The 12,758-nt window shown below is 34.1% G+C and overlaps 2 protein-coding genes across 9 annotated transcripts; both read left to right on the forward strand.

Moving 5' to 3' along the window:
* The first annotated feature begins 720 nt into the window (after nt 1–720).
* LOC105972302 (sister chromatid cohesion protein PDS5 homolog D) lies at nt 721–9,797 on the forward strand. 7 transcript variants are annotated; one of them, XM_088816683.1, is made up of 15 exons: nt 721–1,140; nt 1,282–1,412; nt 2,199–2,408; nt 2,496–2,680; nt 2,784–2,910; nt 3,014–3,169; nt 7,327–7,680; nt 7,777–7,856; nt 8,001–8,052; nt 8,150–8,232; nt 8,326–8,448; nt 8,542–8,613; nt 8,696–8,849; nt 9,219–9,271; nt 9,522–9,797. In XM_088816683.1, exons 2-10 carry the CDS (start codon nt 1,287–1,289, stop codon nt 8,192–8,194), a joined length of 1,335 nt encoding a protein of 444 aa, XP_088672809.1. In that variant the 5' UTR covers nt 721–1,140; nt 1,282–1,286; the 3' UTR covers nt 8,195–8,232; nt 8,326–8,448; nt 8,542–8,613; nt 8,696–8,849; nt 9,219–9,271; nt 9,522–9,797. The 7 variants fall into 7 exon arrangements, with proteins under 7 accessions (XP_088672809.1, XP_012852696.2, XP_088672812.1 ...); XM_012997242.2 differs by having other exon boundaries at nt 746–1,140; nt 9,171–9,271; XM_088816686.1 differs by having other exon boundaries at nt 898–1,140; nt 7,777–7,827; nt 8,326–8,381; nt 9,171–9,271.
* Nucleotides 9,791–12,747, forward strand: LOC105972305 (uncharacterized). Of its 2 annotated transcripts, XM_012997244.2 has the most exons (7): nt 9,791–10,361; nt 10,701–10,904; nt 11,009–11,064; nt 11,156–11,237; nt 11,524–11,998; nt 12,089–12,139; nt 12,433–12,747. In XM_012997244.2, exons 1-6 carry the CDS (start codon nt 10,248–10,250, stop codon nt 12,115–12,117), a joined length of 960 nt encoding a protein of 319 aa, XP_012852698.2. In that variant the 5' UTR covers nt 9,791–10,247; the 3' UTR covers nt 12,118–12,139; nt 12,433–12,747. The 2 variants fall into 2 exon arrangements, with proteins under 2 accessions (XP_012852698.2, XP_088672813.1); XM_088816687.1 differs by having other exon boundaries at nt 10,076–10,361; nt 11,524–12,139; nt 12,433–12,562.
* Nucleotides 12,748–12,758: the final 11 nt, after the last annotated feature.

Genomic DNA, 12,758 nt, shown 5'->3' on the forward strand with positions numbered 1-12,758 from the left:
CCCTTTGAAATGCTGTCAAAATTATGCTTCATATTCATCTTCTATTGTCAGATATTCGGATCATATAGTATAGGCTACCGTACCAGCAATTGCGGTCTACTGCTACTTTCAGTAAATTATATCGGTACGTGGTACTCTACCATTAATTTTAATTTGTTACACTTTAAATGATATAGATTTATAATAAGATGATCTTTATGAAAATACAATAAACAATTTTAATACTTTTAATTGAATACTGTCACTTTCAGCATGTTTAGGTAATTACAACCACCCTCAAATATGAATCTCCGTACACGTCCATCATTACCGTGTTAAATCTAGTGGAATCTTTTAGATTATGCGAAACATTCTTCAGTTTGTACTCGTTTTACCCAATTCCAACTCCATATTTTAAAACAAGATGATCATATGATGTGTCTCTTGACTTGTAAATATCATATTGTGGTGCATAAAAACAGTCTTTTTGCACAAACAATAAGCGTGGACGTCTAAGAAGATTCACAGTTGATGAGTGGTTGTAATTAGTAATTACCAAAACATGAGGGCTTTTTTTCCGTAAACCTTACATTAGGGAGTGGGGGTAATTTACTCTATTTTTTAAGACTTCACAAAAATATAATTTAATAGTTTAATAAAGATATAAAAAAGAAAAAGAAAAAAAAAAAGAAATAACAAGAGGTGAATATACTCTGGAGTCAGGAGAGAGGAATCATTAATAGATACAACAATGGCAATGCACCATGTGAAATTGATACTATATACCACACAAAACATTTCCTCCTTCACAAAATCACAACAAAAAATCTCTGTCATTTTAAATTTAATTCCCAACAAAAAATCACTGTCATTTTAAATTTAATTTTCTCTATTACAAGAGAAAGATCAATAGATAGTAGCAATATCCTAGGTTACAGTGTTAGATTTCCGTCATTAATCACATACCTATGATTTCCCCAGCGAAAAGGGCAAAAAATCCCATCTTTGAGAATCCACGGATTTGAAATCCAAGAATTATCAAGAATTCATCAAATGGGGCAAAATCCGGGTGGTGGTTCGAAAGGGTTTGTGCATGGATTACATTTTGCAAAAGATCCCGCTTTTACTACACCATTTATTACATCATCATCAGCATTAGCTGTATCCGAGGTTGCTTTTGTTCTGTTGTATTTATTTGAAATCAAACTGCATTTTTTCCTACAGAATTCCTGCAAAAAACTCTTGCTTTTTTCTTTTTTTTTTCAATTTTTATTATTTGCGCAACCTTATATTCTTGAAAAGAAAAAATGGCTGCTCTTGCTAATGTTGATGCTGTGTTGAGAGAGATTGAAGATGAGTTGATTGTTGCCGGGACGAATCTTCTCAAGCTTCGCTTCTCTTCGTCCTGCGATGAAGTTATCGCCCACCTTCTGGTATATAAAACCCCCTTTCCTTTTGTAGAATCTCTCTCACACACAGGCCCGTATGTGTGTGTGTGTGTTTTTTTTTTGGCTGAATGTGTTTCACATGTTTAAAATCTTGAATGGAGTGCAGAGATTTTTTTTTCTGCAAATGTTTGTTTAATGTGTGTGATGTTTCGATTTCGATAAACTATTAAGCAAACCTCTTTTTCGCCTTTTTCGGGGGCTCACACGCAGTGTGTATGTGTGTGTACGTGTTTTCGCCTCAAGTTTAAAGAATCTTGAATAGATATGCATGGAATTGTTTCTGTAAATGCTTGTTTAATTTGTGAGGAGTTTCGCTTTTCTATGAAGTTTCGATTTCATATCCATGTGTATTTCACGAGATCTATTCATACATACGCATGTCGATTCTCTTGTGTTTATCACTATCATTTAGTTAAACAGATCCATTTTTCCTTTCGTATTTGGTGTATCGGGTAAATGCCTGATTTGGTTTAGTGTCATTCATAAAGAGAAAAAAAAACACTCGAAACTCATGTGTGGATCAAGATCGAGTGATTCATTAACTGCATCTTTTCTTTGTGTTCTTCGTTAGTTAATTACTTCTAAAGGCTGCGGTTTTATCGTCTATAAAAACTGGTTTCTCGAAATCGCGGCGATCGTTTTCATTGTTAATTGAACTTTCTTGAAATTGATGCACTTTAGAATAAAAAAAATGTCCCACTTAATTTTCTCGGTACTGTCGTTCTCAAGTGCAAATAAAATTAAGTGTTCGGTTTTGTTTGTTCTTTTCAGAGGGCAGAGGCAATTCTAAAGAGGGTAGATCAAGTTAAAGACTCTCCAATACCGACGAAGAAAGCCCTCATTCCAATAATGACAGCCCTCATCAGAGACAAACTTCTGAAGCATCGAGACGAAAATATACAAGTTATAGTTGCTTCTTGCCTTAACCAGGCTACTAGAATAACCGCTCCACAACAACCCTACATGGATGATCAGATGAGGGTATATTCTTATCATCATCATCATCATCATGACATCATCATCACTCTTTTAAATCAAATTCTTATCTGTTGTGGTTTCTCGTGACAGGATATTTTCCGACTGTTCATGGTCGTGCTAAGGGGGCATTTATCACGTTTGACCGGTGACAACTATGATAGAGCTGTGAAAATTCTTCATTTTATGGGACTTGGGAGAACGGTCTTGATAATGATGGACTTGAATATTGATCAAATGATTGTCGACATGTTCCAATTTTTCTTCGACACAATTAGGTAATAATACGATTAACATGTCGAAATTAATGTATTTTTTTAAAATTTTTTTTTTTTGTGTAACGCTCCTATTAATATTTTTGTTGTTATATTTTTATGGTAGCCCAAACTACCCTCCTGTTATCTTCCAATACATGAAAGATGTCATGACTTTGGTTATAGAAGAGAGTGACGAGGTTTCTCTCGAACTTCTGACGCCTCTATTAGACAGTGTCAGAACGGATAACAAGGTAATGATTCTCTAAAAAAACTATGAAATGAAATTATTACGTGTCTTTTCTATCTTTGTTTCTTACCCAATAAAATATTTTATGTCGTCTTTTTTTGCTTCAGAATGTTTCACCTGTTTCGTGGGAGTTGGGAAAAGTTGTTTTTGAAAAATGTTCGACGAAACTACAACCGTATCTAAAAGAAGCTGTGAAGAAAATGAACCTGGAAGTTAACGACTATGCTGAAATAGTCTTTTCTTTATGCACCAACGAGAACATGGTTTGTCTTCTTACATGATTTTTTTTTCCTTCTTTGTTTAAATATTTTCTCTTGTGCCCGTCATTATATTTATAGTGGTCACAGATCAATTGCTGAATGACCTGCCATGAAATTTCAATTGCGTGTATAGGATCTTGTATTCTATGAAAATCGTAGATGCTTAATTATTATTTGGCCATAGATAAGAGTGTGACTTAAGTTTTACACTCTGATTGTTTCTTTAAGTATGTTTTTTTTTCTTGGCACTCGGTCATTTGATTAAGATGATAACTACATGGACAATAATATCGGATGCGATATTATTGTTTTAATCGTTTTCTGACAACAATGTGCATAAATAATTCGAAAAAGTTTATATATACTAACAAAGAGCACTTGATTGTGTTTTCGAGAATTACATAAGCAGATACGTTTATAGTTTGATCATTTATTTAGAGAGAACCCATCTCACAATTTTTATTCTTTGTAATTCAAATTCTCTTACGAATGAGAGAGTAGGGAATGTGCATGATTCAATCTCTAGACGTTGAGTCTAATAGTCAAGGCTAAGTATTCTAAACATTCTTTTTCTACTCTAAAAAACGAGTCTCTTGAACATTAGAGTTAGGGTTAAATCGGTTTTGTTTCTCGATCGGCACATGGAAATTGCAGTGAAACAAAAGAATTAGTGGCACAAGTGATTCATATCATTGCTTGTATTTCAATCAAGATTATATTAGCACGGGGACCGTGCCATTATTTTCTACGTTATTGCGTGGAGACAAAACCCGACCCTTAGGTTGTCCAAGAATAGTAGTCTTGAGCCTATTAAATCTCGGACTTGAGATTAGTTAGTTCAATTCTCAATCGGGACAAAGAAGTGAAAGCGAAAGTGAAATAAAGATTTGGTCGCAAGATTGATTCATATCAAGCGTTCCACATGGATGACTAGGATTGGAGAAAAAAGGGATTATGGTCTTCGGTATCTAATAAAACCCGTCGTTGGAATTGAGATCTCAACCAAAGAGAAACATAGTAGGGAGATTGAAAAGTTTAAATGTTTGATTTAATTCCTTCTCTATAGCCATGAACTGACCGTGAAATACTCTTACAATATAATGGAGTTATATGATTAGATCCAAGGAATCGTATACAATTATTTTGAATTGTATACGATTATTATGATTAGTCAATTATATCGTCGTTCATTAGAATCGTCGTCTTCTTAATGAATCTACTAAAATAAGATAAATACCATATATAGAAGCCATTTATTTCACAATTTAGAAAAAAAAAAAAAAAACTGGCTAGGAATGGTAAAATGAGAACTTCGATGGAAGCTACGAGTTGACTTCGAAAATGAACAACTACTGTAACGAGAAACTCTTATTCTTTAAATTAAAAGATCGGAACTTTACCCACAATGGCAAACAAAAGGATTGGAACATTCCACACATGTCAGACTTTTCCTATTGGTCCGTATACCAAGGCGATACAACATGTTACATGCAATGCACCAAAACAAGGCAATCCCACAAAACAAAAGATAATCCTTCTCCACACTTCCTATTAGTAGAGAATAGAGATTAAAATTTTATATTTTGTCCGATAGGAAATGGTTTGATAAGCAATGAGTTGATGAGACAACCGAAAGATATCAAATTTCAACCAAAATAATTGGAAGTTCAAATCAATGGAACCATTTGAAAACGGGTTTTCTGCTTATAACGAGCAAAATTTATTCCTAATTGGACTCCAAGTGTTGTACTGAGGTTGTCATGTGTATATGTTTGTCTTCTTTTTAAAGTCATTATCAATAATAAAGTTTATTAAAAGATATTTACTGCAAAAAATAAGAGCTATAATGCGATCAAACACTGCTTCGTTGATATTTCATCTTGCCGTGTACGTGCTACTTTCGTTTTGCTAATTCAAATTGAATTTGGATAGTCTATGCGATGGACCATCGGTTAAACATGTCATGGATTACACGTGGAAATCGTTTAAAATACGACAAGAAGAGAAATGTTTATGTTGCATATGGATGGAAACATCTAAGATTTCCATCCGAATAGTAACAAATTCATTGAACTTGTTTGAACGAATTCAATCTACTATGTGATTTCAAATGCGTAGTTCTTGACTTAAGTTATGATGTAATCAAATCCTTCCTTGTTAATATCTCGATTGTGATTGCGGAGGCTTTGGGAAAGTTGGAATATGAGATAAGTCATCTTGACGTGTGCTTACTACTTTCCTTTTGCTAATTCAAAATGGAAGGGATATAAAGTCTTCAACTTTACGAATTTGGATCTTCTATGGACGATACCCGATCATGAATAACATGTGAATCTCGGGTAGTTATATTTAGGTAAAAATACGAAAACAAATATAAGCGTTTAGTTTGTTTTCGAAGGAAAATACATTTCAAACTTTATAGCAAATTTATGAACTTTTTTGAATGAATTCATTCTACAATGGGATTTCTCATGTCAAATCTAAATCCTATAATTCATATGCAACCTCTCATGAATTGAAAATTTCTTCCACCAACATACATGTTAGTTGACGAGTTTTTCTTCAACAATAAGTGTCTAAGTGATGTACATTTGCATGCGCATATGATTTTAGTAAACTATTTGTAAATTATGTAAGAATTTGATCGTGATATTTATCACATCCTACCGAATTAACCATAATTAATCTATATTATAACTTAGTGGTGGGGGTGTAATAGGTATCACAAAAAGGTTCATACGCTTTTCACGTATGATGCATAATTGATTAAAATTAGCATAATATTTAATAGAAGTTCTAACTATATACATTATTCTAAACCTTCAAACTTGTCTATTTTTCACGAAAAGAAGAGAGGAAAATGTTGAAGCGCACGACTTTCATGAGAAAGAAACAAAGCGAATGATATTAAAATGACGATACGAAGACGATGAGTATAATATATTAAATCCGTTCGTTGTTATATCAATCTCATTTTTCATAATTAGTCCGTATTTTTTATAATATGTTAAATCCGTTCATTGTCGATGGGTAAAATAGATTTCGCAAAGAGGTTGAGAAATATAGAGTATTCATACTTTCGAGGAAGGATAGATTTGTTACAAATTCATACCGAAGATAATTTTTTCTAGTAGCTTTGTATACCATATATTATTACTACTAAATACCTATTGGTTCGCCGAATAATATTTTTTCATAGTTCTAACCGAGTTTCCAATTGTGAAATGCCATTTCTTAATTATCTATATATGTATACGTGTTTGTCATATATATGGTTACATAGGAGTGTTTAATGTCTCCAAGTCTAAAAAACGATTTGTTAGATTCCAAGAAGCGATTATTTTCATTTTTTCAAAGAAAGAAACTAATCTAGTAATGAATAGTCCCTATGTGTACACCTGCATTTGCTGAATAAGTGCAGATAGTCTTCATAATTTTTAGGCTTAGGTTGTACAAATCATTTATTAAGTTTTCTATGGTACACACCGGCGAATAAAAATTCATGCATGTGCGATTTGCATTTAAATTAACATTGCATAACTCACTTTATTCGATAGTGTAGTGTAATATTAAGTAATAATAATGTAGCTCGGTAGTAGTTGCCCAAAATCCTCATGTTCAATTAAGCATCTGGATTCCGAATATTTTATTGTTCAACTAGGTTACGCGTGGTAGGCGTTAGAAATATTAGGTTACACGTGGTGCCTTGGGAGCGTAAAGAGCTACGTTGATAAAGAGCTTCGAGTATAATGATATGATATATATAAGTAAATGATGGATTGAATATGTCCTAAATATGTGAATATGTACTTCTCTGACAGCATTAAAATACAAAAATTGTTTTAAATGCTATTGCTAAACACGACTAAATCTGAACGATTGTGGCCGTGGTAGATCCATTTGCATGCATGATGTACTCGGACGATTTATTTATTTATTTTAACGTGGCGTTTTTACCTAATAAATGGAGTTGTTCGTGATTTGCATGTTGGAGTATTTTCTTGCTAGAGTCATAATTGCCGTAGCGTATAATTTATTATATTAATAAATTACAAAGGATGTGTTTACGGCATTCTGTATTTTGCGTTGTTTTCCTGCTATTTTTGTTTGTCTAAATAGCAAAGAAATTTATATTCATAATCTTTCCTATTCTGAAACAGTTGGAAGAAGAAACAGCTGCAGCTCCTTCCGAGGCTGAGCAAGCGGGCCCCACTCCCCAAGTGAATGATGAGATGGATATAGGAGTTCATCAACATAGAAGGGGAAGAAAACCGAACTCTCTGATGAGGCCCGAAGAAGGGTACGAACATATTTGGAGAATTGGAGACGAGAATTCCTCTAAAGTTTCTCGTGATTCTGCCGAGGAACCAAATACGGGCAAAAGGGGTCGGTCTAAGGTGGTAAAGGAGAGGGGCTCGAAAAGCTTCAAGAAAACTACAGGATTGAGCACTGTAGAAATCGGGAACAAAATTAATTCCCAGAATCACGAGTCGAGGGATGATGTTGCGGACGAGGTAATCAAAATTATTATCGTAAATATTAAAACATCTTTTTTTTTAATTAGATGCCAGCTCTAATAATTTATCTTGATTTACGTGCTTCGAATGCAGATGAACAGAGGGTCCAATGCTGAGTATGGGGACGAAATCGTAAATGCGAGGGTAAAGGTTTGGTGGCCCATGGACAAAGCGTGAGTACTTTGAATCACCTCTTTGCAATAATTTGTTTCGTCGTCACATTTTTATTAGTTAATTCAATCATTTTTCTTGTTTTTTCATCAAATGAATCAATCTAAGCTGAGTTGGATTAACCTAAGCTGAGTTGTATACGACAGGTTTTATACCGGTACCGTTGAAGCTTTTGATCCTCTGTCGAAGAAGCACAAGGTGAAAATTGTTTTCTCGTTTTTCGTTCTACTTGATACATCTTGACTTATTAAGCATAAGGTGAGATAATGTTCTTATTGGCTTTATTATATTGCAGATTGTATATGACGACGACAAGGAAGAATATTGGACCTTAGTCTAGAGAGATGGGCATTTTTCAAGGAGAGGCGGCCGCATCAAGTGAGATTTCTTCGTTAAAATATTTATTGTGACAATATTTCTCCTTTCTCACGTTTTCTCGTCTCACATTTCCGTGCATATATGACAATGTAGATATAATCCTCGGAAAATCAAGAAGCTGGCGCTCCATGTGCCGAAGAGCGTGCCAAGTAAATTTTAGTCAAAATCAACAATGTCGACTTTTTTCATACAAAGTTGATAATCTCATCACTTTTGGTATATTCTTGAGCTTTGATGAACTGGGAAAACGAGGGTAGAAAGTCTATGGCAGTTTATACAACCGTCTCTAATTATATGAACTTTTGACAGGATCGAGAAAAAGAAAGCTAAGAGAAAGTCTAGTTCATCGAGGAAACGACTCTCTCCCTCATCACCGAAAAGGTTTTCTTTTTTCCTTCGGTTAATTATGAAGTGAGATATTTTTAAATCTTAGCAACTTACCTCGATTTCTCTGATTAAACAGTGAAGATCGTAGCCCTGAAAATGAAGCAGACGAAAAAGATGAAGAGATGCCTGAATTCTCGTTCAAGCATGGAAAAAGCCGAGCTGGCACGAAAAAAGTCGAAAAAATGAAGATGGAGCCTTGGCCGTTGAGACCTCCCAAAATGCAACAAAAGGTTACGAAAAATACTTTAAATAGCCAACTTAATTTGATTTTATCCACTTTTAGGTTTTACTTGAATCAAGAATTTTAAATTCATACTCATTGAATTCGTTCCGGTGACTTCATCTCAAATAGATTTTAAAATTCTTTATTGGTTAATTCGACTAATCTTTGAGCTATTGCAATAGATTAATTATAATACATTTTATATGGACTGATTTTAAAAAAATCCCAATTTTTCTAATGAAAACTGAACATGTATATTAAATTCTAGTAATATTAACCATGTTCTTGCATCTCTTTTTTTTTTTTTTTTTTTTTTTAATCTATTCAGATATTATTTCCCATTGTTTAACTAAGGAATATGATTTGGGTGGACCAGCTTCTCGTAAATTCGACGTGGAGGCCTGGACTGGATTGGGTCGTTGTTGCGAGGTACGGTAATTTTTCATTTCAAGATCGATTTTTTTTTTTAATTTAGAAAAAAAGAATTCAAATTCCGTTACCAACGGGAACTAAAGGATGAGTAGGATTGGAGCTTCTGATCTTAGCTGTAGTAACTAAGGTCATATACCAGCTCTGCTAACAAGTGATGGACGATTGTCTCAAGTTTGAATTTTTGTTTATAACAATTAATTTTTTCTACCGTTTCTTGAAAACTGCATTTCGATTTTTTGCTCGACAGATTTCAGACGCCTCTAATTGCACGGACTATCGAGAATTACCAGCTAGAAGATCGCTCCATTGTTGTACCTATTCAGATAATTGCCCCTAAAATATAAACAGGCTTGAGTTTAGAAATTAGAACTAACTGCATTTTCTTTTCATGAAATACCGATAGGAATTTGGTGCAATTTGGGCTATCAGCTTCCAAATTTTGTAGTCGTTTCATTTTCGATTTTGACTTTTATAGTAAACCACAAAAAATTGAACTAATTTAATTCAATTTTCCTTCTGACAAGACAACGGTCGATAGATAGTAGCAATTTTCTATATTATAATGTTTAGATTTCCCTCATTAATCACATACCTATCATTTTCAAGCAAAAAGGGTAAAAAATCCGAGCTTGAGAATATTCGGATTTGAACGAGAATATGCGGATTTGAAGTACAAGAATTAGCAATATTCGGATTTGAACGATAATATGCGGATTTGAAATACAAGAATTAGCAAAATTCATTAGACAAGGCGAAGTCCGGGTGGTAGTATAAAATGGGGTTGTGCATGCAGGACATTTTGCACAGAACACAGCTTTTACTCCACGGCTGAATACAGCATCACTAATAGCTGTATCCGGTTTTTGCTTTTCCGGCATTTTTTCGACAGTCTTTTCAGAGGTGGAATTCTTGGAAATTTCGCCTTTTTCTTTTTCTTTTCGCTTTGTGTGTGTGTGTTCTTGTTCTTGAAAGAATGGACGATCCTGCAAATGCTGATGATACCGAAGACGACTTATTAGTTGCTGCGAGAAATCTTCTCAGCCTTCGTTCTTCTTCCTCCATTGATGACCTTTTCGCCCGCCCTATGGTATAAAATCCCTTTTATAATCTTGAATGTTTTTTTTCATGAATGTTTTTTTTCCATCGCTTTATTTTTTTTCATGAATGTTTTTCGCATGTTTAAAATCTTGAATGGGGTATGCAGGGAATATTTTAATGTGTGTTAAAGTTTCGATTTTTACGATCACATTCATTCACACGCATGTTGATTCTCTTGTGTTTGATCTCTCATATAATTAAATGGAATTCTCCTTTTTAATTTTGTATTTGGTGTTTCGAATCGATTGCTTAGGCAGCCATATATAACCAGATCCAATTAAGTGCAAATAAAATTAAAAATGTTCTGTTTCTTTTTGGTTCTTTTCAGACGGCAGAGCGAATTCTAACGAGGGTATGGCAAGACTCTCCGATGCCTATGAAGAAAGCCATTGTCCCGGTTATGACAGCACCCATAAAAGACAAGCTATTAAAACATCCCCACGAAAATATCCAAGTTATCGTTGCTTCTTCCCTTAATCAGGCTACTCGAATAACCGCTCCAGTTCAACCGTATTTGGATCACCAAATGAAGGTAAATTCTTATCATCATCATCATCATCATCATCATCATCATCATCATGACATCATCGTCACTCGTTTTAAATCAAATTAACCTGATATTGTTTCTTGTGACAGGATGTTTTCCGACTGTTCATGGTTGTACTAAGGCAGTTTTTCTTCGACGCCATTAGGTAAAAAGTCTCTACAAGAATACAAGTCCCTTTGTTTCACTAATTTGTCGGGAATTAATGTAATTAATATTTTCGTTTAATTTTATTATAGACCAAATCACTCTGTTGCTATCTTCAAATACATGGTAGCTGTACTGACTTTGGTGATCGGTAGTATCAGAATGAATAACAAGGTAATGATTCAAGATTTATAATATTATATAATAGTTATTTAAAATTTAAAATTAATAATTATTTCGGAATATGTTTTTCAATTTCAAATGCACATGTCAATGTTGATTATGGGGACGAATGGTAAACGTAAGGATAACGGTTTGGTGGCCGATGGATAAAACGTAATCTATTTTGTCGTCACATTTTCAATCAGTCATTCAATCGATTTTTTTTTTCATGTTTGAGTTTTTCTTTGTCTAAATAGCGACGAAATTTATATTCATAATCTTTCCTATTGTGAATCAGTTGGAAGAAGAAACTACAACAGCTGCAGTTCTTTCTGGTGATGGAATATCCAAATTAGACGGAGCTTCCGAGGCTGAGCAAGCAGGCCCCACTCCTCAAGTAAATGATGAGATGGATATAGGAGTTCATCAACATAGAAGGGGAAGAAAACCGAACTCTTTGATGAGGCCGGAAGAAGGCTACGAACATATTTGGACAATCGGAGAAGAGAATTCCTCTAAAGTATCTCGTGATTCTGTCGAGGAAGCAAATACGGGCAAACGGGGTCGGTCCAAGGTGGTAAAGGAGAGGGGTTCGAAAAGCTTTAAGAAAACTGCAGGATTGAGTACTGCAGAGAAGGGAGAAGGCAGCCATAGATGTACTGCTTCGGTAGGAAAAGATAAGTTGTCGCTTCAAGAACCTGACGGGAGGAAAGAAATCGGGAACGAAATTAATTCCCAGAATCACGAGTCGAGGGATGATGTTGCCTCATCGAGTGAGATTTCTTCGTTAAATACGTATTTACCTCTCTCTAATTTTCAACATTCTTATCATCTAAACTTTCTATGTATATGTGACCATGTAGATACAATCCTCTCGGAAACAAGAACATAAGTCCTGCAAAAGAGCCTGTAGGGTAAGTTTTTTTTTTTTTTTTAAATCAATACTATATACTTTTGTTTATTGTTGACAAAGTCTCGTTTATCGACGCCTCTATTGATTTTTTTCCGACGAATTTTCATATCTTCTAAAGTTTTGGTATATTGAAATTCATATACAACCTTGTGAAATATTGTTTAAATCCAAGCAATTTTTGTTTCTTCTGCTTTATAAACAACGGAAAAAGTTGGTTTTATTTAAGTGGGATTTCGAAAATCTCAGCAACTTTTTGATCCAATGCTTACGGATATTCTTTCTCGATTTTTTCAGGTCAATAAGTGAAGGCCGTAGTCTCGTTAAATCTTGAGATACTATTCAAGTACGAGAAAAGCCGAGTTGGCAAGTGCCAAGAAAGTTGCGGGAACCACGGCGAGAACATAAATAATATTTGTTTATATTTTCGGAGGAAACATAAACTAGTGTAGCAGCCAAATCATGTTTAAAGATGTTGGAAATATTTAATTAATTAGAAGAATGCTGTATATATTGGGATGGAAAATTAAAATAGTATAGCAGTCAAATTATGCCTAAAAATGTTGTAAAAAAGTGTGTATATATATTAAAGAGCAGACTTATTTGATTTCATTAATTTTTTA

The sequence above is a fragment of the Erythranthe guttata genome, chromosome 4 (genome assembly GCF_056151865.1).
Source record: "Erythranthe guttata isolate IM_541 chromosome 4, IM_541, whole genome shotgun sequence".
NCBI classification, from domain to species: Eukaryota; Viridiplantae; Streptophyta; class Magnoliopsida; order Lamiales; family Phrymaceae; genus Erythranthe; species Erythranthe guttata.

Coding starts and splice junctions, on each gene's coding strand:
- LOC105972302 (XM_088816683.1), top strand. CDS start 1,287: ATGGCTGCTCTTGCTAATGTTGATGCTGTGTTGAGAGAGATTGAAGAT. Junction 7,681..7,776: donor GGGATGATGTTGCGGACGAG/GTAATCAAAATT, acceptor CTTCGAATGCAG/ATGAACAGAGGGTCCAATGC. Junction 8,053..8,149: donor CTCTGTCGAAGAAGCACAAG/GTGAAAATTGTT, acceptor ATTATATTGCAG/ATTGTATATGACGACGACAA.
- LOC105972305 (XM_088816687.1), top strand. CDS start 10,248: ATGGACGATCCTGCAAATGCTGATGATACCGAAGACGACTTATTAGTT. Junction 10,362..10,700: donor ACCTTTTCGCCCGCCCTATG/GTATAAAATCCC, acceptor GGTTCTTTTCAG/ACGGCAGAGCGAATTCTAAC. Junction 10,905..11,008: donor ATTTGGATCACCAAATGAAG/GTAAATTCTTAT, acceptor TTCTTGTGACAG/GATGTTTTCCGACTGTTCAT.